General features: G+C 38.2%; 1 protein-coding gene across 3 annotated transcripts in view; it reads right to left on the bottom strand.

The window, feature by feature from the left end:
• The window catches only part of PLCG2 (phospholipase C gamma 2), a 182,617-nt gene that overhangs the window by 24,690 nt on the left and 133,839 nt on the right, over positions 1–24,088 (bottom strand). For all 3 annotated transcript variants that reach the window (XM_074209748.1, XM_074209746.1, XM_074209747.1), the window contains exons 21-29: positions 23,461–23,529; positions 20,410–20,519; positions 18,044–18,140; positions 16,134–16,200; positions 14,771–14,928; positions 10,419–10,521; positions 8,505–8,714; positions 4,534–4,679; positions 2,250–2,364 (exon numbers count right to left, since the gene is read on the bottom strand). In XM_074209748.1, the coding sequence (XP_074065849.1) occupies positions 2,250–2,364; positions 4,534–4,679; positions 8,505–8,714; positions 10,419–10,521; positions 14,771–14,928; positions 16,134–16,200; positions 18,044–18,140; positions 20,410–20,519; positions 23,461–23,529 (1,075 nt within the window). The remainder of the gene's footprint in view (positions 1–2,249; positions 2,365–4,533; positions 4,680–8,504; positions 8,715–10,418; positions 10,522–14,770; positions 14,929–16,133; positions 16,201–18,043; positions 18,141–20,409; positions 20,520–23,460; positions 23,530–24,088) is intronic.

Here is a 24,088-nt window from a genome sequence, read left to right as displayed (position 1 = left end):
TAAAAGTACCATCTTCAGGCAGCTAAAGAGTACAGTGGATAGAATGCTAGGCCTGGAATCAGGAAGACCCAAGTTCAAATGCAGCCTCAGACACTAGTTTTGTGACCCTAGGCAAGTCACTTAATCCTGTTTGCCTCAATTTCCTCAGCTGTAAAATGAGCTGGAGAAGGAAATGGCAAACTATTCCAATATATTTGATGAGAAACCCTCCATAAAATGGAATCATGAAGAATTGGACACGACTGCAGTGACTCAATAACACCACTTCACAGGGTTAATAGGTAAAGCATTTTGCAAACTAAAAAGTGCCTTATAAATGCTACTCACTATCATTGTTATTATGATTATTACTAATACTAATAATGAAAACCACATGAGCCCAAAGTCAATTATACACTTCCCTATTAGGGAAGGCACCTCAATACAATTAAGGTATAAACTAAGCTAGGAAGAAATGTTGGTTTTAATGCCCATTGTCAGGGTCCCTGATGCTCAACTGGTCCTTTCATTTCCCTGAGAATGATTACTAGCTCACTGAGGGAAAAGAATGTCCTCAAAAGAAACCCTTGTTTGAGTTCCAAATCTACTCAGAAGATGTGATTCTCCCTCCTGACACGGCTGCTGAAGCCTCCTAGATAAACAGGAAGGATCTGCTCAGCCCAGGAGATTTGCCCTAATTAAGTCAAATTCCTCAAAGGCTTCAAGGTTTATCTCTTGAGCAGCCCATTATTAAAGGCTGCATTCATCAGGGAAAACCCATGGAAACTATAGTGTTCCGTAGACTTCATTTAGTCCCTGTGACTCTGGGAACTGCATTGTGTAAGACAGCACTGGGACTGTGGGCTACAAAGGAGTTTGCTTCTACTTAGCACAGGAGGGAGGAGTGTCTTGTGGTAGAGGTCTAGGCATTGAAGGTCCATGCTCTCCTGCAGGTCCTGGCACAAAAACCCAGATCCTCCAATCCAAGACACAACCAAAAGCCAAACAGGCAGCATTGACCCCATTCCTGGGTCCCAGCAGAGGTAAGAGCTCAGTCCACCAATCAGGAAAATCTTGTGAGACAATATCGCAACTTCTGAATGGTTTGTTGGGTCAGAGAGCCAGAAAGACATAGACCAGACTTTCTACACTTGCTAATTATCACAATTAAGAAGTTGTCTTGCCACTCAAGACAACTTGCCAATAATGACAAAAGTGCTAGATCTGGGGTCAGGAAAATAGGGGTTCAAAGCCAGTTTAATAGTTGTGTGACTCTAGGTTAGTCATTTAACCTCTCTTAGTCTCAGTTTCCTCATCTGAAAATGGGAATGATTTATCTCACTGGATTGTTTTGACCATAAGTAATGAAGTAATATTTGCAAAGCACTGTCAAACCTTAAAATTCTAAATAAATGTGTGTCATTATTATTAGCTGCTTGAATCCATCTCATGCTACAGAAGTATGAGACCTCAATCAAAAAACATATTTTTAAGTACTTCAAAGATTCACCACAGCTAAAGAAACTGCCAGTCAACAAACAGATCCATGACTGTGAGCTCCTGGAGAGCAGAGAGACTGGTTGTTTTTGCCTTCTTTGTATTATCAGTGCTTCAAACAGGGTTTGGTATATCACAGGCATTTAATATATACTTTTTGACTGACTGGCAGGTGATGCTAAATCCTCAGGTCCCCCTTGAACAATGTCTGTGCATTACAACTGAGACATTAAAAAAACAAAAAAACAAAAAAATTCAGATAGGAATGAGCCCACTTTCTTCAAAGACCAATTCTGTGATGACCTGGCCTGGCTGAGTTCACTAAGCCATTACTGACCTCAGTCAGTGCCTCCAGATGGAAAGCCAATTGAATGTGCAGAGTCAGAAGTCCAAAAGTAATGTGAGTCATAATATTAATGAAATACCCATTTTTCCTTCTGTGTGCAAACTCCAAGCACACACTTTGTAATCACTAGCATCCTTTTTGGAAGATTTGAAAGGGCATCTAGGTGAAGCACTGAGCTTGGAATCAGGGAGAGTCATCTCCATGGGTTCAAATATGGCTTAGACATATTAACTATATGACCCTGGACAAGTCTCTTAACCCTGTCTGACTTGGATCCCTCATCTGGAAAATGAGTTGGAGAAAGAAACAGCAAACTACTCCAGTATTTTTGCCAAGAAAACCCTCAAATGAATTCACAAAGAATTGTACCTGACTGAAACAACTCAACAACAACATCATTTAAAAGAAAGGTTATTTGGATACTTACTCACTACAGTTGTCTTGAATTTGTTATTATCATATTCAGCCCCACAAATTTCCACCTCTACAAATGGACAGGCAATACTTCGACCAAGCTTGGGTAGATGACGAGCCCCTAGGACCTAGGACACAAGGGACATCAGTCATTTCTGGGCTCCTTCCCCCTAGTGTATTACACATTCTTCAAGGCATTAACAACCGACAGTCATAAACATGAATGCTGAAAGCTCTGTCACACCCAGGGAAGTTATTCTTCTCATTGATGTATAGGGAACATTGACTTGACTTACTTTGTTTCTAAACTTGCCATAGATTTTCCATTGCAACTATTTCTCTGTTGGGACTTGTAGAGCGAACATATTAGACAATCAAGTACTTCCCTGGCTGTAAGTGTTCATAAGCTGCTTGACACCTTGAACAGTCTTTCATCTTTAGCACATCAACAAAGATGCCAAACTGCTCTCAGTGGCTTATTCCTTATGCTTCTTTCTGTGGGGAGGATGGCTAGGAAAAATTCCTAGGTGCTAGCAAGTTTTACTTTTGCTGTTCAGTCGACTCTTTATGATCCTATTTGGGATTTTCTTGGCAGAGATATAAGAATGGTTTGCCATTTCCTTCTCCAATTCATTTTACAAATGAGGAAGTGAGGCAAAGGGGATTAAGTGACTTGCCCAAGGTCACATAACTGGTCGAATTGTTATTAGTTATTTGTATTTATGAAGAGAGGAAAAAGGACAAAAGGAGCATTTATCTATTTTGAAACCCCCTGTTCTGTAACAGAGAGTAGTAAAGCTCTAAGAGGCCCAATGATCACTCTAATTGTAGAAAGATGAATATGTATCTATGCATATATTCAATCACTAGGGGGTGCCACAAATTCAAGGAACGAATGACACATTTCTTCTGTTTTTGTTCTTTATTGAAGGCCTCTGTTAGGATGGGACTATGTAAAGACAGGAATAGTTTTGCACTATTGGGATAGCTATGAAATGATCCAATCATTCTGAGAATCAAGTTGGAATTAATATAAGAAGACAACTGGTGGCACAGTGGACAGAGGTCCAGACTTGGAGTCAGGAAGACTCATCTTCATAGCTATATGAGTCTGGACAAGTCACTTAAACCTGTTTGCCTCAGTTTCTTCATCTGTAAAATAAACTGAAAAATGGCAAATCCCTGAAGTATCTTTACCAAGAAAACCCCAAATGGGGTCACAGAGTCAGACATACCTGAAAAAAAACCCAATTAAACAACAACAAACTTCAAATATCTTTGCTGATATTTTGCTGAACTTTTTTTTTTTGTTAAAAGGGATGATTCCCTAGGAAGGGAAGTTGAAGGTGAGAGAGATATACTGGGAAATGTAGGTGGTGAAAAATATCTTACAAAATTAAACCCTCTTGTTACATGAATTTGACATCTGTAGCAGAATTCCTCAAATCTTGTGCAGAAACTCAGTGCAGGGGGACAGCTAGGTATCACAGTGGATAGAGCACCAGCTCTGGAATCAGGAAGACTTGAATTCAAGTCTGGCCTCAGACACTTAGTGATTGCCTAGCTGTGTGACTTTGGGCAAGTCACTTAACCCCATTGCCTTAAATTTAAAAAAATTAAAAGAAAAAAAGAAACTTGGTACAGGTATTTTTTCCCTCTTATACTCAGAAGAAAAAAATGCAGAGGAAGACAATGTGCTTACACACTAAAGGTAAAGAAAGTCTGACACCATTATAAACCATAACAGTTTCTCAATGATAAGCTCTAACCAGAAACACTAGAAAGAGTTAGACTGGATTTTTTTGAAATATATTTGGGAAAAAATGGGTGGGGATTTGGTTGGTTTTTTTTTTTTTAGTTTCTGTTTGTTTGTTAGTTTTATTTTGATGTTTTGCTTTTGCATGAATTTCCTCAGAAGCCAAACATTTCTGCCCCTTGGCAGGCAGACCTGCTAAACTATAGGAACCACTGGCAATCAAAGTCAGTTCATAATTCACCTTCTCTAATGAGAACAGGACATAATAGTTCAGGCTGTTGGTTTCCCAAATGCACTTTCCTCAAAACCACAGTAGGAGCAACTAGAGAAGGAATGTCTTTTTCCTGAACCATATATATTGTTGAAATAAGGAAGGAAATGCATTTCTTCACAGAATTCGATAGTTATGTCACAAGAAGTTGTGATTTCCCCATCAAAAGCAAGCCTTCCTACTGTTCCAGTGTCTATTACAGCAATTGGGATCCTCGACCAGAGGTTCTGTTATTACCTTAAAAGGCTAAGAGAAAAGGGCTGGTTTTACCTTCACAGTCAGGGTCATCAGGATCTTCCTTTGTGATTCTGGGGGTGTTGGATCATAGTTTTCATTCCTCATGCTTTCAGGCTGCAGGACATAGCCAGTTCGCCCATTAAGTGCAAATAATGCATGATTCAGCTGCATATATTTATCTGAGGAGGAAATGAAGGTGGTGAAAATAAAACTGAAAAAAGATCATTCTATTAAAAAAAGATCAAATGACCCACTCAGATCCTTCAGCTTTGCCCAGTGAAGATGAGGGAGGGGCAGGACATTCTTTGATGGTCAGAAGGAGTTCAATTTAAGCCACAAGCCTGAGGTGTTAGGATATAGTCAGGTTCTTGCCAACCCCTAGAGCAGGGCTTCTTACCCTTCTCTGAGGCATGGAACCCTTGGTAGTCAGTCTGGTGAAACCTGTGGACCCTTTTTCAGAATATTTTTTAAATGCACAAAACAAAATATTTAGGATGACAAAAGAAACCAATTATATTAAAATAAAGTTGAAATCAAAAAAATCCACAGAGCCCCTGAAATCCATTCATGGATCCTAAGTTAAGAACCTTTGCTCCATAATGAAGTGTCAGTGACATTCACTTCAACTAGAAGGACTTCACTTTCACCTTTACCTCTCCTCATGCTGACTAAGAAGTGAGCCCAGGATATCATTGCCACAGTTCAGCTCACCCTGTCTTATGTCATGAAGTCTGGTCAATTAGGAAAGAAATAGATGAACAGTCAAAAGGGGGATCGGGATAAGGAGGCTGCTCTATAACTATGCTTTGGTGTCTCTTTAGCAACGGCAGCAGTGATTTGGGTCTCTTAATTTATGGGGTCACTAGGGGAAACATTCAAAAGATATCACTGTCAAGGGCTCAGCTATTCAATCTACTGTCTTAAAGACAAATGAAAAAAGGAAGCTATTTTCACAGATATGAATTACTAAGTATAGTTTTATAAACCTAGACCCACCCCCACCAGTCCAGGGGGAATTCCAACCCTGTAAATATGCCCAATTCGTCTAGAGGCAACATGAGTAATTCTTCTCCCCTTTAATATCTTCTAGCATTCCCCACATGCTTTTCCAAATAAATGAAAAAGGATCCAAGGGAAGTGACTTAGCTGGGAAATGTAGAAACTAAGCACCTGTCACCTCTAAACCCACAGTATCCCTTAGAGGCAGAAGAATGCATAAAATACTGTTCTTGGATTCAGGAAGGTCTAAATTTAAATTCCTGTCTCAGACACTTACTAGTTATATAACCTAGGCAAATTATTTATTCTCTGTCAGTCTCAGTTTCCTCATTTGTAAAATGAGGATAAGAATAGCATCTATATCATAGGATTGTTGTGAGGACCAAGTGAGTTAACACATGTAAAATGCTTTGCAAACCTGAAAAATATTTATAAATTCTTATAAATTTTAGTTACTGTTACTATTGCCTCAGGCAGTTTTCACTGGGTGGGAGAGGCAAGGGGCACAGGGAAGATCAGAAAAGCCTCAGAATGGTAACCCTGAGGGATCAAGGATTCACCCTGATGAACTTCAGGTATCTTCCTTTTTTACTCAAGGGATTATATGATCCTAACCCTCAATCAAGTCAGTGTGATATCTTGAAAAGAGCACTAGACTATGTATATATCAAGAGACCTAGATTTTAAACCTAGCTCTGCCACTAAGTGTGACTTTGTGCATGCCTTCATTGAGAACTGACCATATTAGAGTCACTGAATTTCACTTTTGTGACTAGGCTACTAGTTGGTTGATTAAAAGATATAATTTAACAAGGTCTTAGTAAAATACTTCAAGTCTCTCATATAATTCTTGTGGACAGAAGAGAGAGCTAGTAGCTAGATGATAATACAGTTAGGTAGATTCAGAACTGGCTGAATGACTGAACTGAAAGAACAATTATTAATGGGTCCATGCCAATTTAAGAATAATTTTCCAATGGAATGATCTAGAATTTTGTGCTTGTCTCTATCCCATTTAACCTGTTTTCAAATGACTAGAAATATAACTGGCACTCTTATCAAATTTGCAAATGATTCAAAATGGGGAAGAGTAGTTAACATTTGACAATTAAGAGAATGAGAAACCAAAAAAAAAAACAAAACTGGAGGCCAGAACAATGGGCCAATTCTAATAGGATAAAATTTAATTGGATTGCAAACAATATGAGTCAAATACAAATAGAAGGCAAAAAATTAATTTGATCTTAGGTTACATTAAAAAAGGCAGAATTTGCAGGATGAGGATGACTTTAGGGGCTACATAGTATATTCTGCCCTAGATAGACATCTAAAGTACTATCTTCAGTTTGGGATACCACACATGAGCAGAGATGACAATAAAGTGGGGAGCATTATGATAGAGGAGGACAATCAAGATAGTGAAAGTTCTCAAGTTCCTGCCACAGAAAGAGGAGCGAAAGAACTAGGAATTTAGAATAGCAATTGTATGGGCAAGGCATTTGATTTGTTCTTTTATTTTTTAGGGTTTTATTTTATTTTGCAAGGCAAATGGGGTTAAGTGGCTTGCCCAAGATCACACAGCTAGGTAATTCTTAAGTGTCTGAGACCAGATTTGGACCCAGGTCCTCCTGAATCCAAGGCCAGTGCTTTATCCACTAGGCCACCTAGCTGCCCCTGATTCGTTCTTCTTAACACCAGAAGGAAGAGTTTGAAGTAACAAGAGGGAAATGCAAAAAGATTTTAAGTTTTATATAAGGAAACACTTCCTAATAATTAGAATAACCCTAAATGTAATAGGAAACTTTGAGAGATATCAGGTTCCCTAGTTCTTGAGATTTTCAAGCTACAGGTACACAAGCATTTCTTATAGATATTATAGAGGAAGTTCTAGTTCACTTATAAATTGTAACTTTGGATGGGCTCCAAAGTCTCCCCCACCTTTGAGGTTCTATAAAGTCACTGTCCCACTCTGTGAAATGCATGATCACATAACTTTGTTTATTGGAGTCATATTCCTTTACTAGATAATACATTCCATGAAGTTAAAAACCTAACGTTTTAAGTAAATCCTATAAATAATCTGTCTTGTTAGGTCCCTTCTAAACTGCAAATCCTATGTAGGCAGGGACTATGCCTCATGAAAACAAGAGTTAAACTATATTTAAACATATCAAGCACCATGCTCTGTACAAGGTATAGAGGCAATTGATGATGTTTGTCCTTCCTTCTCAAAGAAGACCATGACATCAGGGAGGATGCCATGACAAGCACATGAATTGAATTTGAGTGAGGGGGTGCTGTGCTAAGTCACCAACCTCACTTTCTCCTCCAGAGCCATCTGAATCCTGTCACCAGATATGAATCAGGATGACTGGAAATGGTCCTGGATGTGAGGCAATCAGGGTTAAGTGACTTGCCCAAGATCACACAGCTAATGAGTATCAAATGTCTGAGACTGAATTCAAACTCCCGTCCCCCTGACTCCAAGGTCAGTGCTCTATCTACTGTACCATCTAGCTGCCCTACAACATACAGAGACAATTAATGTTTGAATGAATGAAAGAAACAAGGGGGTTTGGCTAGATATGATCTCAAAGACTCTTTCCCATTTGATGGCCATAATATTCTATGTTCATACCCCTGGCATCACTGCCTTCTATTAGCAGGCTAATCAATCCCACATTCTTTCCCCCATATCATTCTGTTTTCCCCAGTCAATTTAACATACCTCCCCATCCCTAATGCCTCTCTTCCACCATTATACCAAAAAAGCTGAAGAAGAAATAAGCAGCACCTAAAGGTTGCTTGCTAAGATGCAACATGCTAGGTTGACCAGAAAATAATTTAACAGACAAACATTTAATCTTATCTTCATTTGGTCATTAAACCTAGTTTTTTTTCCCCTAAAGATTAATATGCACCTGGGGTCACTGTCTTACCCTTCACAGAGTACTCAGCAGGCCACATTCATTGAAAAGACAACACCATCCTTAGAGATCCCTTACCTGGTGTCTGGAAATTCAGAGCAACCATCTGAGAGCCACAGAGCCAAAGTCGAAAAGGATCATAATTTGATGAGTCCACCCTTTGACCTTTTGGGTAGACCCGAGTCAATCCCTTTTGATTGTACTTCAAGAGATCAATTGGTTTCTGCCTAATGATGCTGTCGGCCTTGGTCTCCACGAAAGAGCGAATTTCTCTGAAATCAGGATTTTCTGCACAGACATATAGGAAAGGAAAGGAAATTGTCATTTTTATCTTTGGGACTATGACACAGTCACCATCACAGCTCAGTCCTAATGCATCATGCAAGGACTAGACACTGGGTTTTACAGATAAACCCAGGAAATGTGACAAAACTATTGTCTTGGACTTGTCAGTGCCATCCCAAAGACATTAGTTACCATACCCCACACTTTCAGGACATCAAAGCTAAGTGAGCTTTTTTAAAACTTAAATGCCTTTCACAAAGGTAGGATACTATCAGGGAAGAGGGATGGGAAGGGTAGAAGGGGGAAGGGCAGGGCTCATTATATTGCACCTTGTATTACACAGATTCTAGTATAAAAGTTCTTAAATTTTTTTAAAGTTCTTGAACCCTCCCAAGTCAATGTACTGAAAATACTAGGGACTTTCTTGAAAAACTGTTTCCCTGCAGCCTGGCCATATGAAACTGTCCTGGTGTTTTAGAGCAACCAAATTAACCTAATTCTACATGTGAAATGTAGAAAGGTTTGCTAGAGAAAATTCTCATGACTTCTACTGTTGCCTGTCCTATTTGTTTACTGGAAGACTACTCAGCTTCATTGAATCACATTCTCTCCTGAATTACATTCTCTCTTTGAAATAGTTTTGATATATTACAGGAGATAGCAAGAGGCAGCAGAAAGCACTGGGTGTGAATCTAGTGATACCACTTACTTGCTTTTCTATATCTCAATTTCTTCATCAATAAAATAAGGATAAATAATGACTGCACTGCCTATATCACAGGCTGTTTTGAGGATCAAATGATATCGTGTATGGGGAAGAATCTGGAACCATAAAGAGCAATAGAAATACAGGGAGTTTTAAAGTTCACTCTAGGAAAGAATTCCAGTTTATCATAGAAAACCTGCCTGAGACTGAAACTAGCTCAATGAACAAATGACATAATCTTGAACTTTGTGCAGAGTGATAATAATCATTCACATTTATATGGCACTTTGAGGTTTAAAAAGTGCTTTCCTAGTGGGCACCCAACAGATGTTTGATGAATAAATGAACAGGTTACTCTGGTGTACAGACTGCCACTGATTTGGCTCCATTGACCATCTGTCAGGAGCCACCTGCTCTGAGGGAGGAATGGTCGTGCTCTCCCCCACCCCTTGCCCCTTCCCCATTTCCAGCCCTGCTCCATCTTGCTGGCCCCTGAAGGGAAATCAATGATAATAATGACTAACATTTACACAGCATTTTATAGTTGCAAAGTATTTTGTAAACATAATCTCGTTTGATCTCTCTGTAAACCTTGTGAAGTGAGTAACATAAGAATCATTCCATTTTACAGACAAGAAAAAGCTTTACTAAGGTTCAAAGAGGAAGTGAATTATCTAAGACCATAATAGAGGCAAAGAGCAGAATCAAGTCTTGAATCCAGATCTACTGACTTCAAGACCAAGTCTCGTCCCGCTATACCATGTTGCCTAGGTGGTGGCTAGGACAGGCTAAGGAATCATATGGTTCCTGTCCTTTATCCCCATCTTCCCTGTGACCCAGTGCAAAAATGACACTATATGTGGGAAGAACTGTCATTCTGTCTAGAGTACTGTTTCCATTCAGAGTCCAGAAATTCCAAATGCTATAATACTGTTCTTTACCATATTTAAATAAAATCTGTTACTCAAGATTGAATCAAGATTATAAAATGAAGGAATTACCTAAATTATCCTTGGTTTTACTGGTTGGCTTACAGTAGACAACTAAGTCGGAAAGTTCTATGGCAATTGATTGATTCTTCTCCCAATACTTCATGTTGGTCTCCTGTTTGGAATAAATACATCCCAATAATCAATTTTTGTGATCAACACAGATTTAACCAAGACTTCCTTCTCACACTGTTGTGTCTCAATGACAGTGCCAAGGGAATCAACTTTTTCCTTTTAGGATTTTACTTATTTTTGCACAAAGTTCTCCATTTTTTCCCTTTAACTATCAATCTTTTAAGATCTAATTTCTTACAATCCTCAACTCACACTAATGAACATTATTCTTAGGATATTCTTCTTTCAATATGGAGTTATATGTGGAAAGGCAAAATTCCATGAGAATCCAACTCTATTTGAGTAGAAGTGTCTTCTAAGTGAGCATTCCTCACCCCTGCCCTCTTGCCTCAACCTGACTAACTGCATTCAGTTCTCACTCAAATACAAATTAATGAAGCTTCATCTCATTCTTAATAGGGAGAAATTATTTCTCTGAGATGAAACTCCAATTGCTTCTGCAAATACTCTAAGAATGACTGCTTCAACCCTGTGATAAAAGTTCCTCCCATCCCAATTGACATTGAAAGGAAATTCACTTTATCTAACACTACTTAGACATACCTATAAGAGTCACCACTCCCCCATTCCTTCTCCACCAGAAAACTGAATTGTCCTTGGAACCACTGAGAACTTTGATGGGCCAACTTTGGCCTATTTTTGTTCAATTCTGGACCTTCATAGGTTCAGGTTTGCTCAAGTCTGAACTATTCCAAGTCTATTAATTGGTCTCCCAACCCTGTTCCAATCCTAGCCTCCATTCATTTGCCAGAGTGATTCTGGTCTAAATGACTGGTCTGACTATGCCACTCTCTACCTAATAACCTCTAGTAGACTCTTATTGTCTCTAGAATTAAATACATAATCCTCTATTTATTTTTAAAGTCTTTCCTGCCTTTCTAGTCTCTTTAAATTTTGCTCCCTTCTATGTATACTAAAATTCAACATAATTAGCCTTATTGTTTTTCTTCCATATGTCACTCCTATCTCATGACTGATACAGGCTGTCCTCTAGGTCTAGAATTTTCTTACTTCTCACCTCTACCTCCCTGGCATCTCTAGCTTTCTTTAAGACTCAGCTCAAATTCCACTTTCCTCTAACAGACCTTTCCTGGCTCTTCCTGCCCATGGTTAATTTCTTCCCTCTGAAATGACCTTTTTTACCCTGTAAATATTTTGTGTGTGCATAGTTGTTTGCATCCCATCTCTGCCATTTAGGTAATAAGCTACTGGAGGGCTAGGACAGTTTTTGCTTAAACACCTCATGTAAAATATTTGTTGACTGATTTACTGTACATCTCTTGCCTTCAAGTGTCATACTCAATAGAATGCAAGCTCCTTGAAGTCAGGAACTCTTCTGCTCTCTTTTGTTTTTTTATTCCTAGCCTTTATTACAATGTCTCACACACAGAGGAAAGCACCTAATATTTATCTTTCTCTATTGTAATCTAATATATTCAAGTTTAGGAAATTTATTGCCTTTAACTCTCCCAGTGCCTGGCCTTATGCCTGTCTTTGAAGGTCAGTGAATTCTCAAGCCTTTCTGATTATATATTTGGACATGTTGGGATCACTGCCAATTAGTAAAATTATAGAAGACTGAGGCTGTCCTGCTACTGAGACTCTGCTTGGTAGATTACTTGAACTCCAGGGTTCTGAGCAGTAGTAGAGTCAAAGCCAATAGGGTATGCACACTAAGTTTGGCATCAATATGGCAGCCCCTGAGGAAGTGAGACTTGATTTCAAAAAATAAACAAAAACAGTCTAGAAACTATTCTTTGAGGGAGAGATAAAACTGAAAAGGAATCACTAGAGGAAGACCTGGTTGAGAGGTAGCCTGGAGTGTACTGGAAAGATTTCCTTTACTGTAAACAAAGAAATCAGGGTTCTGTGCCCCAATTCTGCTAGCAGTTATGATATGATATTCAAAAAGTCCTTTCCTTCTTAAAGCCTCAGTTTTCTAGTGGATGAAAATAAGAGAATTAGATGATGTGATTGTAAGGTCACTTCCAACTCTATTTCTTTAATAATAATAAGATCTAGAGCCAGAAGCAGGTCTTTTTTCCCCTTCTCTTCCTAAAAACCTTTAGACATAGCTGTGTGGCCTTGGGCAAGCCACTTAACCCCATTGCCTTGCAAAAAAACCCCAAAACTAAAAAAAAACCTTTAGACATGATCAGCTTTGGTTAGAGTGGGTACATAGTCAACACTGGTGACTCATTTTTTTGCTCTCAAGTATAATAGCATGAGATTTTTTTTTTATGTTCACATAAATGCAAAATCCAATTAAGGGATAGTTTAGATCAAAGAAAGTATGTGCCTAGCTTAAGTGGTTAGAATGATTTCAGGTTATTAAGCAGTAGGGGGAAAAAGAACTTTCCAAGGAAATTACCCTTTATCCCATCAACAAAGCTACAGAAAGCCAGAGGAGACTACAGAGAAATGATTTTTAAAATTGTCTAAGTTTCTCTGCATCTTACATTTGGCCCCACTTTCAGAACAAGGCCTTGGGCACAATAGAAATGTGTTTTTAGGTATCTAATACCTTTAGCTGATTCCCTCTGAAGTTTCCATACTCCAGTATCATATCCAGTTCCTGTAAAAAATTGTTTTCAATTGTCCCAAATAGAGTATGAGCCCAGGAAAGGAACAGCTCAAATATGTTTTTAAAAAAAGACTATGACTAGTAGTCATTGACTATTAACTATGACTAATACTATTAAAACACAAAAGAAAAAAGTGAGGAAGCCCTTAGAATGATCTTTAGAGAATATTGTTGAAAAGATCCCTGAAGTACTGATTACTCTTAAGGCATAACATAACTAACCTAGGGCACCTCTGTATTTCAAGTCAGAGAAACTAAGTTCAATCTGGTTGAAAGTAGGGTAGTTCTCCCATTCAGTATTTGTGTGACCTTTCATTTGTTAAATAAAAGGATTGGATAAATAAGGTCTATGGTCCATTCCAGTCCTATATCTATGATTCAATGAGCCATGAAAATGAGCAGGTTTGTAATGAATAGCTCTGCTAGATCATGCCTGATATTGTTCCTCAGCTTGTGTCACAAGAGGTGAGAGCCTTTGGGTCTGACTACAAGGCTTGTGAGACAGTTGGCTGCATCTCCAAGGTGAGTAGTAATGTGCCATGTCTACAGAGATCTGAATGAGGAAAATTTCTCTCTAGATTGCCTTATGACCATGGTTCTCAAAAGGGAACTCACTTTGATCAACACTGAGGTAGAAGATAGATGTTGTACAGGAAGATGGTTTGTAGTGAAAAGGACAATGGATTTCAAGTCAAAGGACCTGGAATTAAAACCCAATTCTGTGTTTTACTCTCTGTGTGAGGTTTGTTGGACAAATCACTCAGTTTTCCCTTATGTAAAAATAAGGGGATTAGACTAGATGGCCTCTAAGGTTATTTCCAACTTTAATTCCATTGAGCCTATGATTTTGTCTTATTGCTCGAAATTCACCCACGATAGCTTGACAACATTAAATAGTCCTTTGAAAGGCTCAAGACTATCTAAGTCGTGAAGTTCTACCTAGGATTAGAAGCATCAATAAACTTATTATAAATATATATATATATATGCAATTTATTGATAAGAAAAATCCTCGGAGATGAAATATGGCTCTCACAAGTTCCATAAAAGTACTGCTTTGGTTTGTGCTTGAGTGTTCCTAAGAAATTACTTATCCTAATGCTATTCTAAAAATATTTAATGTTAAAGAATTCTTAAAAAGGACATTTTTTCAAAACAGTTTCTTTCTATTTATATGGCAGGGATAAAAGATTTCTTCTTCTCCCTCCTACCATACTTTATATGAGCCAATGGTTTTGACATACTCCAAACCTCTCTAACCAATCAATTCAGCACTCATGATTTCTTCCTTCAATGGTTATCATCCTCTGTCAAAATGTTTGAACCTATTAAACCATAAAATTAAGATGGAGCTTGTTGGGTTGACCAACAAATATGGAATAATGGACCACCTGATATTGGTGAACAAACTTCCCTACCCCTGTTCTCACACTCTCATGAAAGCAGTGAGCTTCTGGAATGTGTCCCTTCCATCTAACAGTCTAGAGCTCATCAATGTGTGCAGTTGGCCTGACTCTAAACTAGGAGGCTTCCCTCTAGATTTTAGCAGGAATAGTAAGAATTTAGGGCACAATTCCACTACTCAAAGGCCTTAGTTGTCACACTAGGCCCTTACAAACAGAATCCAAATGGCAAAGCTCATTACCACTGTCGCATTCTTCCAGGTGATTTCCCTTATGCTCTGGTACCACTCAAAGAGCTCTTCCACTTTATCTGTCGCAAACTCAACGGGAGGATCATTAGGTTTCTTGGCTTCCAGGATGAAGACAAATGGTTTCTGGTTTTTGCCATGTGGTACTTTTACTTGGAGAGAACAAAAACAACAATGTTCTAGGAAGCCAGGGGTACCCAATACTACCCAAGCCCTTCTTCAAACCCCTAGTTTCCTTCCCGATAGGACAAGGTTATTCAAGAGCATGGATATCATCGATTGTCATCTACCCAAAGAAGGCCATGTATGAAAATATGCCTGTTGTTTGAAGTAAGTAGGTGTTGTCAATAAAAATGGAGCCCCATAACAAAAGCAGTGGTTCCCCCCCTTAAAGTGTGTTGCTCATGGTGGTAGACAGAGAGCAATCTGTCAAACTTTTACTACCAAAGGTCTTTCCTTCTAAAAACTTAAATATTTTAAAAGTTGGTTCCTAGGGGTGGCTAAGTGGCCTAGTGGATAAAGCACAGGCCCTGGAGTCAGGAGTACCTGGGTACAAATCTGGTCTCAGACACTTAATAATTCCCTAGCTGTGTGGCCTTGGGCAAGCCACTTAACCCCGTTTGCCTTACCAAAAAAAACCTAAAAAAAAAGTTGGTTCCTCCTCCTAGTCTTTAGCTCCTAACAGTTCCAGAACCCTCCTTTCCTCTGTTCACCCCTAAGGCCATGGAGGGAACATTTCTGCCCTATAGTAATATATGCATATACACATATATGTATATACATATTTGTAGATGTACATATACATATACATATATAAACACATTTTATAGATATGAGCATATCTTTTTAATGATATAAGCATATATTTTATTAAATCCACAGTATACTTTGGATTGAGAAATACAGTCTTAAAAAAATTCATTACAAAGTATTTTATACTTAATATAAAATGGGCATTAATTAACAACAAAAAAAAAAAACTGAAATGAACTGGCTTGCTCAAACCTTGAAAAAAATGTGAAACCTACCTAAGAGAATATCTATTAAGGGAACAGCAGGACTGGACCTGGACTCACAAAACTTCTAAGGGGAAGGCAACAGAAGCTAAAACTTGGTTCTTCTGACTCCTAATGCAAGGTTCTTCTCCTATATCCACTATGCTATTGTACCCAAAAAAACAAAATCTAGACCTTCACCCCAATTCTCCAACTCCCTTTGGAAACTTTCTAGAAAAGCATAGGAAGGCAGAATAAGTCATAGAATTTAAGAATCACAAAAGTTTTCTGGCTCTCCTCATGAACAATTCGAAGGATGTGTGGAAATTAATCTAAGGATTAGGACTATGATGATCACTTACCAACATTATAGGTATTAAGATCCAAGATTCCTCTGCACAGAGATCCTAAAGGATTATCTTCAATAATCTGTGAAGAAACAAGAGCAGTTTCAAGACACCTGTAGAACAATTCACACTATTCTTTAGAATGCTAAAAACACAACCAGATTCAAAATCAAACCGCTGAATTGAGAAATTTCCCACGGCCCTGTTTAAAATTCATCCTCATTATGGGATAAATATGTCCATAGGGAGATAGAGAAGGAATGAGGCATAGAGCTTCTAGTGACCTTGTTGCCAGCAGATTCCTAAAACATTCATATTGGGTCATTTTTAAATTTGCAAAAATATATATCTCTCATGAACTCTAAAGGAAATATGAAGCCATTTCATCCAATCTACTCATCAAATTCTGTCATCCTCCATGACTATAGAATGAGGCATCTTGGTTAAGGTTTAATCCCTATATGTGTAAAATATGAGTTCCCAATTTTCAAAGAATTAGAGTACAAGACACTATACTTACAGTAATATACAGCTTAATTTAGCCATCATCTTAAGATTCTGGACAGTGAGTCAACCTTGTAGGGCACAACAATCATCACTATAAATACCAATGACTGTTCATAAAAGTCTAGATTTAGACCTAGAAAAAAAATCTTACAGATCATCTAGTCCAACTTCTTTTTTTTAACAGAATAGGAAACAGAAATCCATAGAAACTAAGTAACTTGTCCAGGATCACTAAGGTAACAGGCAACAAAATAAGGGTTTAAACCCAGATCTGCTGATTCCAAAGCCAGAACTCTTTCTACTGTAATATTTACACTGTGATAAAACTCAGGATCTCTGATTATGGGGACCTTCCAATCAACAGACTATAGATGAGTCCTTATATTAAACTTTAATCCATCTCAGACCTTATTCACCTCTCAGTTCTACTTGTTACTTTAATAACTCTCAGAATAAATTTAATGTCAGAACAACTGAGAGAAGCATTTAATCCGTAAGATTACTTTAAGTAGGGGACAGGTTCCTACCATGATTCTATTCCGTCTCTCTGAAGGAAATTATTCTATCCACTCCAACTCTTCCAGAACTATGTGATTAAAACAAAATTGGTTGGCTGGAATGACTCCAGAATAATCCAGGCCCTCAACACCTTTCACCTGTATTATCGTAATAGCCTTTTAATTTGTTTCCTTGCCTCAAGTCTCCCCCCCAAGTCATCCTTCATACGACTCCAAAAATGATATTCCTAATGTATAGATCTAATTATGTCACTCCCATGCTCAAGATGCTTCAGTGGCTCCTTATTACCTCTAGGTTAAAATGCAAATGCCTTTGTTGACTTTAAAGTCCTTCACAATATGGATCTAATCTTTCTTTGCAGACTATCTTATTATTTTCATGCCCTCTGTCTTCCAGTCAAAACGACCTCCTTGGAATTCCCCATACACAACACACCATCTCTTGCCCCCATGTCTTTGTATGGGTTAACTTCCATACCTGGAATCTTTGCTTTGATCATTTCTGCCCCATCTCTCTTCCTTCAAGGCATAGCTCAAGTTATCCACATCCAATAAGAGACTTTTGCTGATTTCTACAGGGGTTATAAACCTTCCTACTCAAATTACCTTGTATTTATTTTACATATATTTTGTTTTCAAAATCTGTTGTTATTTTGTATTCACACAACAGAATGAAGTTTCCTCAGGGACAAGGATTGTTTCATTTTTGTCTCTGTATTTCTAAACCTAGCACAGTGTTTGGCACTTAGAAACTGCTTGGAGAATGAATGAGATAACAAACTATATTTTGATCATGTTGAATCTCTGCCAGGGCAACATGGCAGCTCAAGTTAAATATGTCTAAATGTGCAGTTCATGAAAGGGACAGACAACCTTGCAACTATTATTAGCCAGGCTCACCTGTTTTTCCAGATCTTCAAAATCAACTGTTGATATGTCCTCCACATAATTAGATGGAAAATATTGCTGAATCCTTCCTCCATAATCACCCTTCCACCTAAATAAAGCACAGGACTATTAAGCCTTTGTGTGAAGGGTATTAATGATCTCTGCACAGCCATTTACTTCCCCAGCTGTTGTGCTGATTCCCTGGTGAGATAAAAGCTGCAGCTGGTTACCCGGTCAAAGGCAGCCAAAGCTCACCAGGGATGATGATTTCCAAAGGGAAATGCGACTGCAGGAACTGGATTTTTTCTCTTTCTACTCTTGCCCTGATGCTTTATTTGGATGAAGAGAAATCCCGAAAATACTTCAGAATGGAAGGTCAAAGGTCTGAACAGTTATAGATAAACTGAGACGGATGGCAAGCCTAACATAACAACCAGTCCTACCCAAGCTTGGGTAGAAGTAGAGAGAGGTGTGGATGCTTAGGGAGAACAACAAATGCTCCATCTCTTCTCCAAAAGTGTTCCCTTACTCCTCAAATTTTGTAGGGAATCTCTCCTTTAACTGATCACACTCAGTCAAGTATCAGACTTATTAGCATAGATGTTCTATACAGCCCATTAGATTGTGAGCTCCTTTAAGGGCAGTACTCCAAATTTTTTCCATCTTTGTATCCCCTTGAACTTAATAATTACTGGTTGAATGGAGCCCTTCACAAAGATAAAAACAAAGATCTGGAGATATTACCCTCCCCAACCCCATGCTCTCTGCTGTCTCTTAGGAGGCTCACTTTTGAATCAACTTCATTTCACAAACTGGTACATGAATGTAATGGACTGTTTCTGCAAATCAGGAATGAAGTATTAAGAGAAGCACAGGAAGACATGTGTGTGTATATATATATGTATATATACACATAGGTATATGTGTGTGTATATATATATATATATATATATATATATATATATGAACAAATACAGAGAAAAGAAAGTAGAACCAAGGAATGAAGTATTAAGAGAAGCACAGGAAGACATATATACACACATATATGTATATATATACATATATATGTATATATATATATATGAACAAATACAGAGAAAAGAAAGTAGAACCAAGAAAACAATATAGCTGATAACATAACAGTGTAAATGCAAAGTAACTGAATGCTAGGGAGCTAGAATGATCAAGCCTGGACTCAGAGAATGAAGAAAATGTACCTCCTTCCCTCTTTGCAGAAGGGAGGAACTAGGACTGGAATATCAAGTATATATGTATGTGCATTTACACATGAATATACAAATTTTACATGTGTCTATAAGACCACACATATCCAAATATGCACATGCAAATACACAAATATAAACATGTGTATGTAATGGAAAGATGTATATTTTCTCAGTTCTCTGAAGCCAGGCTTGATCATCCTAACTACATAGCATACAGTTTTGTTGTTCTTAGCATTTACTTTGCTGTGGTCATCAGCTATGTTGTTTTCCTGGTTCTTTTCTCTGTATCAGTTCACGATAGTCTTCCTTTGCTTCTCCCAATTCTTCATTCCTTATATGCAGCAATAATCCATTACAATCATGAATATATATATATATATATATATATAATTATATAATATGTATGTATATTTGTGTGTGTGTGTGTATATATATATATATATATATAGTATAACATCATGACAAATATTATTGATATGTTGATTGGTTTTTGCTGAACTGATTTTCCCTTTTTTTAAAAAATCCTGGTTACAAGGAATAGGTTTTTTTTTAGATTTTTGCAAGGCAATGGGGTTAAGTGGCTTGCCCAAGGCCACATGGCTAGGTAATTATTAAATGTCTGAGACCAGATTTGAACCCAGGTACTCCAGACTCCAGGGCCGGTGCTTTATCCACTGTGCCACTTAGCTGCCCCAGGAATAGTTTTTTAGAGAGGAGGAAAGTATATATTTAGATATTAAGTTGATATGTGAACAAAACATAACAATAAAAATGTGATTTTTTTTAAAGAAAGAGAAAAAAATATAATAGAGGGAATTCTAGCCATTCCCAAAGCCCAAATGGTTAAAAGATAAGCAGTGACTTTCTCCATCCCCCATTTTCAGAGGCTCACTTGGCATGAGCATTCTCAGCATCTTTTGACCAATCTGAAGTATTTGAAAGGCCAAAGGGCAGTATTTAGCCAGAGCTGGTGAAACAGCCTTGAGCCCAAATCTTTCTAACAGCACACAACCTACTTCATTATATCCTCAGGGACACCCTATTGGGGGAAAGATACAGGGGCCCAGTCTTGGGCCTGGCATGGTTCCTAAGAGTTAAATGAGTCTTCAGCAAAGTTTTGAAGCAGGGATACCCATGTGGGGCACAACTTACCAGCCACCAGGCTCCTTGGAGACGTTGTGAATGAGGGCCCCCCGACAGAAGCTGAGCTCATCCCCTTGCTTGGCTTTGTAGTCATATAAAGCCTTAACGGTTCTCTGAGGCTTTTAATGAAAAGAAAAAGAAATCAGTGAGGCGAGGGAAGGAAGGCAGGGAGAGACAAAGGGAATGAAGGGGAGGCTGCTTAGGTTCCAATCAATAAGTCTAGCTTTTGGAGTCATTTGACTTCCCTCTCGTTAAGACTGAGAAGGCTTTGCTTCAAGGCTGTGGAATGCCATCTATTGCCATGAACATGCGCCAATGCTGCTTAAGGACTTCCCCTTGTGGATGTTGAGCTGTTGGGAGTCAGAGCATTCATCTAAATACTGACAGCAGCAGAAAAAGTAGTTGTCATGATCCCCTTTCCCATCAAACACATAATGGGAGACACAGAGCACAGAAATGGTCAAGTCAGCTCCATATTCCTGCTGGCAGCAGCAGAACTTGGGAATTCTCAAGTAAATTGTATTTTCTGACAATGCAAAAGTTGCTTCTACCTAATTCATGCCATTTAAATCCTTTTACTTTAGTCAGGCAGCTTAATTGGATCCATGTTACATGGGCACCATTCCACCAATTTGTTCTTTTGCCTCAGAGAAGGCAAATACAAGAAAAAGATGATACAGTGTGAATTCCTACTGAAGACTTCCTTGGTTGGTGGGTCTGACCAAGGCATAGCAAAGACAACCAGGGAATTCAAGAATGAGTTCACCATTATTGTCCCAAATCCTATAGACCTCCTCTAAGAGATTTTTTTTTCAGTTCTTGTTCCCCAGGACTGGGGACCTAGATATAAACACTCCACCCTTCCATTCCTCAGAGATTCATAGAAATAGACTTAAAAGAGACTACTGTTACATGCTCTGAGCATCTTAGAAAAAAAAATCAAGATCACTTCAGTAAGCTCTGAGATATCATTAGGAAAGATACTAGATAAAAAATAAAATATACTAGTAGATCTTATGGGTTTTAAACAATTTGGCATAATAGAATCTGAACTTCTAAAACTGGGGAGGAAGGAGGGGAGAGGTGATTACTTAGAAAAAGGATCTTCATTTCTTTTGGGGGAGCTTTTGCAAAGCAAATGAGGTTAAGTGGCTTGCTCAAGGTTAGACAGCTAGGTAATTATTAAATGTCTGAGGCTGGATTGATTTGAACTCAGGTACTCCTGACTCCAGGGCCAGTGCACTATCCACTGCACCACCTAGCCACCCCAAGGATCTTCATTTCTTAAGAAATGATTCAGAATCATAGAATTGACAAGTGAACAAGGATTCAGAGACCAGTTAGTCCAAGCTTCTCCCCAAAAGAAACCTTTCTTGAATACACTCAGTAAGTGGCCATCCAATCTTTGCTTGAAGGCCTTTATGGGAAGGAACCTACTACCCCTTACAAGGCAGTCCATTTCACTATTCTTATAAAGGTTTCTTTTTTCCTGACATCAAACCTAAATTTGATCTTTTGCCACTTTCATCCATTTCTCTGAGTCCTATCCTCTGGAAAAACAATTAAGATCCTTCAAAAAGGAAACTCCCTAGAATACATTTAATATGCCACTCAATTTAACCTCAGTTTTTAGGAATTAATTTCTTACACTTCTAAATAATACCACTGTATTTTTTAAAATTCAGTATCAGAATTTTGACAATGCCACCTAATGAGCACAAATGTGATAGATGCCAAAGAGAAAAGAACAACAAAAATTCCTCTATAAACTTTCTCTTCAAAATGCAAATTAAAGCTTCTCTGAGGTACCACCTCACACCTCTCAGATTGACCAATATGACCAGAAAGGATAATGATCATTATTGGAAGGCTTGTGGGAAATCTGGGACACTATTACATTGTCTGTGGAGCTGTAAACTCATCCAATCTTTCTGGAATGAAATTTGGAACTATGCCCAAAGGGCAATAAAAATGTGCATACCCTTTGATCCAGCAATACCACTACTGGGTCTACACCCTGAAGAGATGATGAAAGAGGGTAAAAACATCACTTGTACAAAAATATTCATAGCAGCCCTGTTTGTGGTGGCAAAGAATTGGAAATCAAGTAAATGTCCTTCAATTGGGGAATGGCTTAGCAAACTATGGTATATGTATGTCATGGAACACTGTTGTTCTATTAGAAACCAGGAGGGTTGGGAGTTCCAGGAAGCCTGGATGGATTTGCATGAACTGATGCTGAGTGAGATGAGCAGAACCAGAAAAACACTGTACACACTAACAGCAACCTTGATGAACTTGCTCATTCCATCAGTGCAACAATCAGGGATAATTTGGGGCCATCTGCAATGGAGAACACCATCTGTATCCAGAGAAATAACTGTGGAGTTTGAACAAAGATCAAGGACCTTTAATTTAGGATAAAAACTGATATCTTATTGTCTGATCTTGCTATCTCTTATATTTTATTTTTTGTCCTTAAGGATGTGATTTCTCTCTCATCACATTCAGTTTGGATCAATGTATACCATGGAAACAATGTAAAGACTGGCAAATTGTCTTCTGGGGGGGGTAGGGGGAGGGAAGTAAGATTAGCGGAAAAATTGTAAAACTCAAAATAAATAAAATCTTTATAAACTTTCTCTTCATGAGCAATGGGACTAGAGGCAGAATGGTCAAGGGAAAGGCTGTGACCAGCAGCCGTTGAGGTGTGAACCCATATGACAAAATGGCCACGGGAACAAGAGTTAATATTCTCATTGGGCACAAGGGATCAGAGAACCAGAGAATTTAACAAATACCATCAGCCAATACAACTAGTATGTACAAATTATAAAGACTTAATGATAAATTATTTTATCTAAACTTTCTAAATTAAACCCTGGGATTTCAACAAGTCAAAGCTATATTGGGATTATTATATGTGGCTGACAGTTTGATATCTCATTTCTGAGAAAAGTTTGACTTTCATTTCTCCCATGTTTATTTTTCTCCACAATTTCTCCACAAACATTCTAAATAAGGAACTTTTTTTAAATTAAAGAAAAGCAAATACTGTACCGTTGAAGGGTTAATTTCACTGGGATCCACGTACATCCTGACATCATAGAGTGAATTTATGTCTCTTTCCTGGGAAAGAAGAAATCAAGAAAAATTTTAAAATGGAAAAATACACTATGCTCTCCTGATATTCTTTACAAATTCTGTGATAGCAATTAGCATCTGGTTGCTTCTTCTCTCTTGGGAGAATACAGAAGGGATATATAGAATCCAGCAAGGGAGTTAATGACCCATAAAAAGTAGTCATAGGAGGAAAAAAGAGGGGAATCACAGATGTTCCTGGAGCTAGCAGATTATGGGAAAATCTTTCAGCTTTTCATGGAAAACAATACAGTCTAGAGAATGGTTAAGTGTGGAATTTAATGATGATCACAAACTTAATTGAACAGGTCCACATTCATACATGCACACATACATACATACATACACTCCCTAGACTAGAAAGTAGGACCTTCAAATATATAAGACCTCCATGCCTTAGGAGACAATGTAGTGTAAAAGAAACAGCTGGATTTGGGAATCACCAAATCACAGAATTTTAGAGATAGAAGGAACTTCAATAGCCTTCTAACGCAAGCGATGTCTAAAAAAGTCTTTCTACAACATGAATGACTAATTGTCATCTAGC

The sequence above is a fragment of the Macrotis lagotis genome, chromosome 1 (assembly GCF_037893015.1).
Source record: "Macrotis lagotis isolate mMagLag1 chromosome 1, bilby.v1.9.chrom.fasta, whole genome shotgun sequence".
NCBI lineage: Eukaryota > Metazoa > Chordata > Mammalia > Peramelemorphia > Peramelidae > Macrotis > Macrotis lagotis.
The sequence above is the reverse complement of the archived record's forward strand: the minus strand, read 5'-3'. Positions and strand labels throughout refer to the sequence as shown.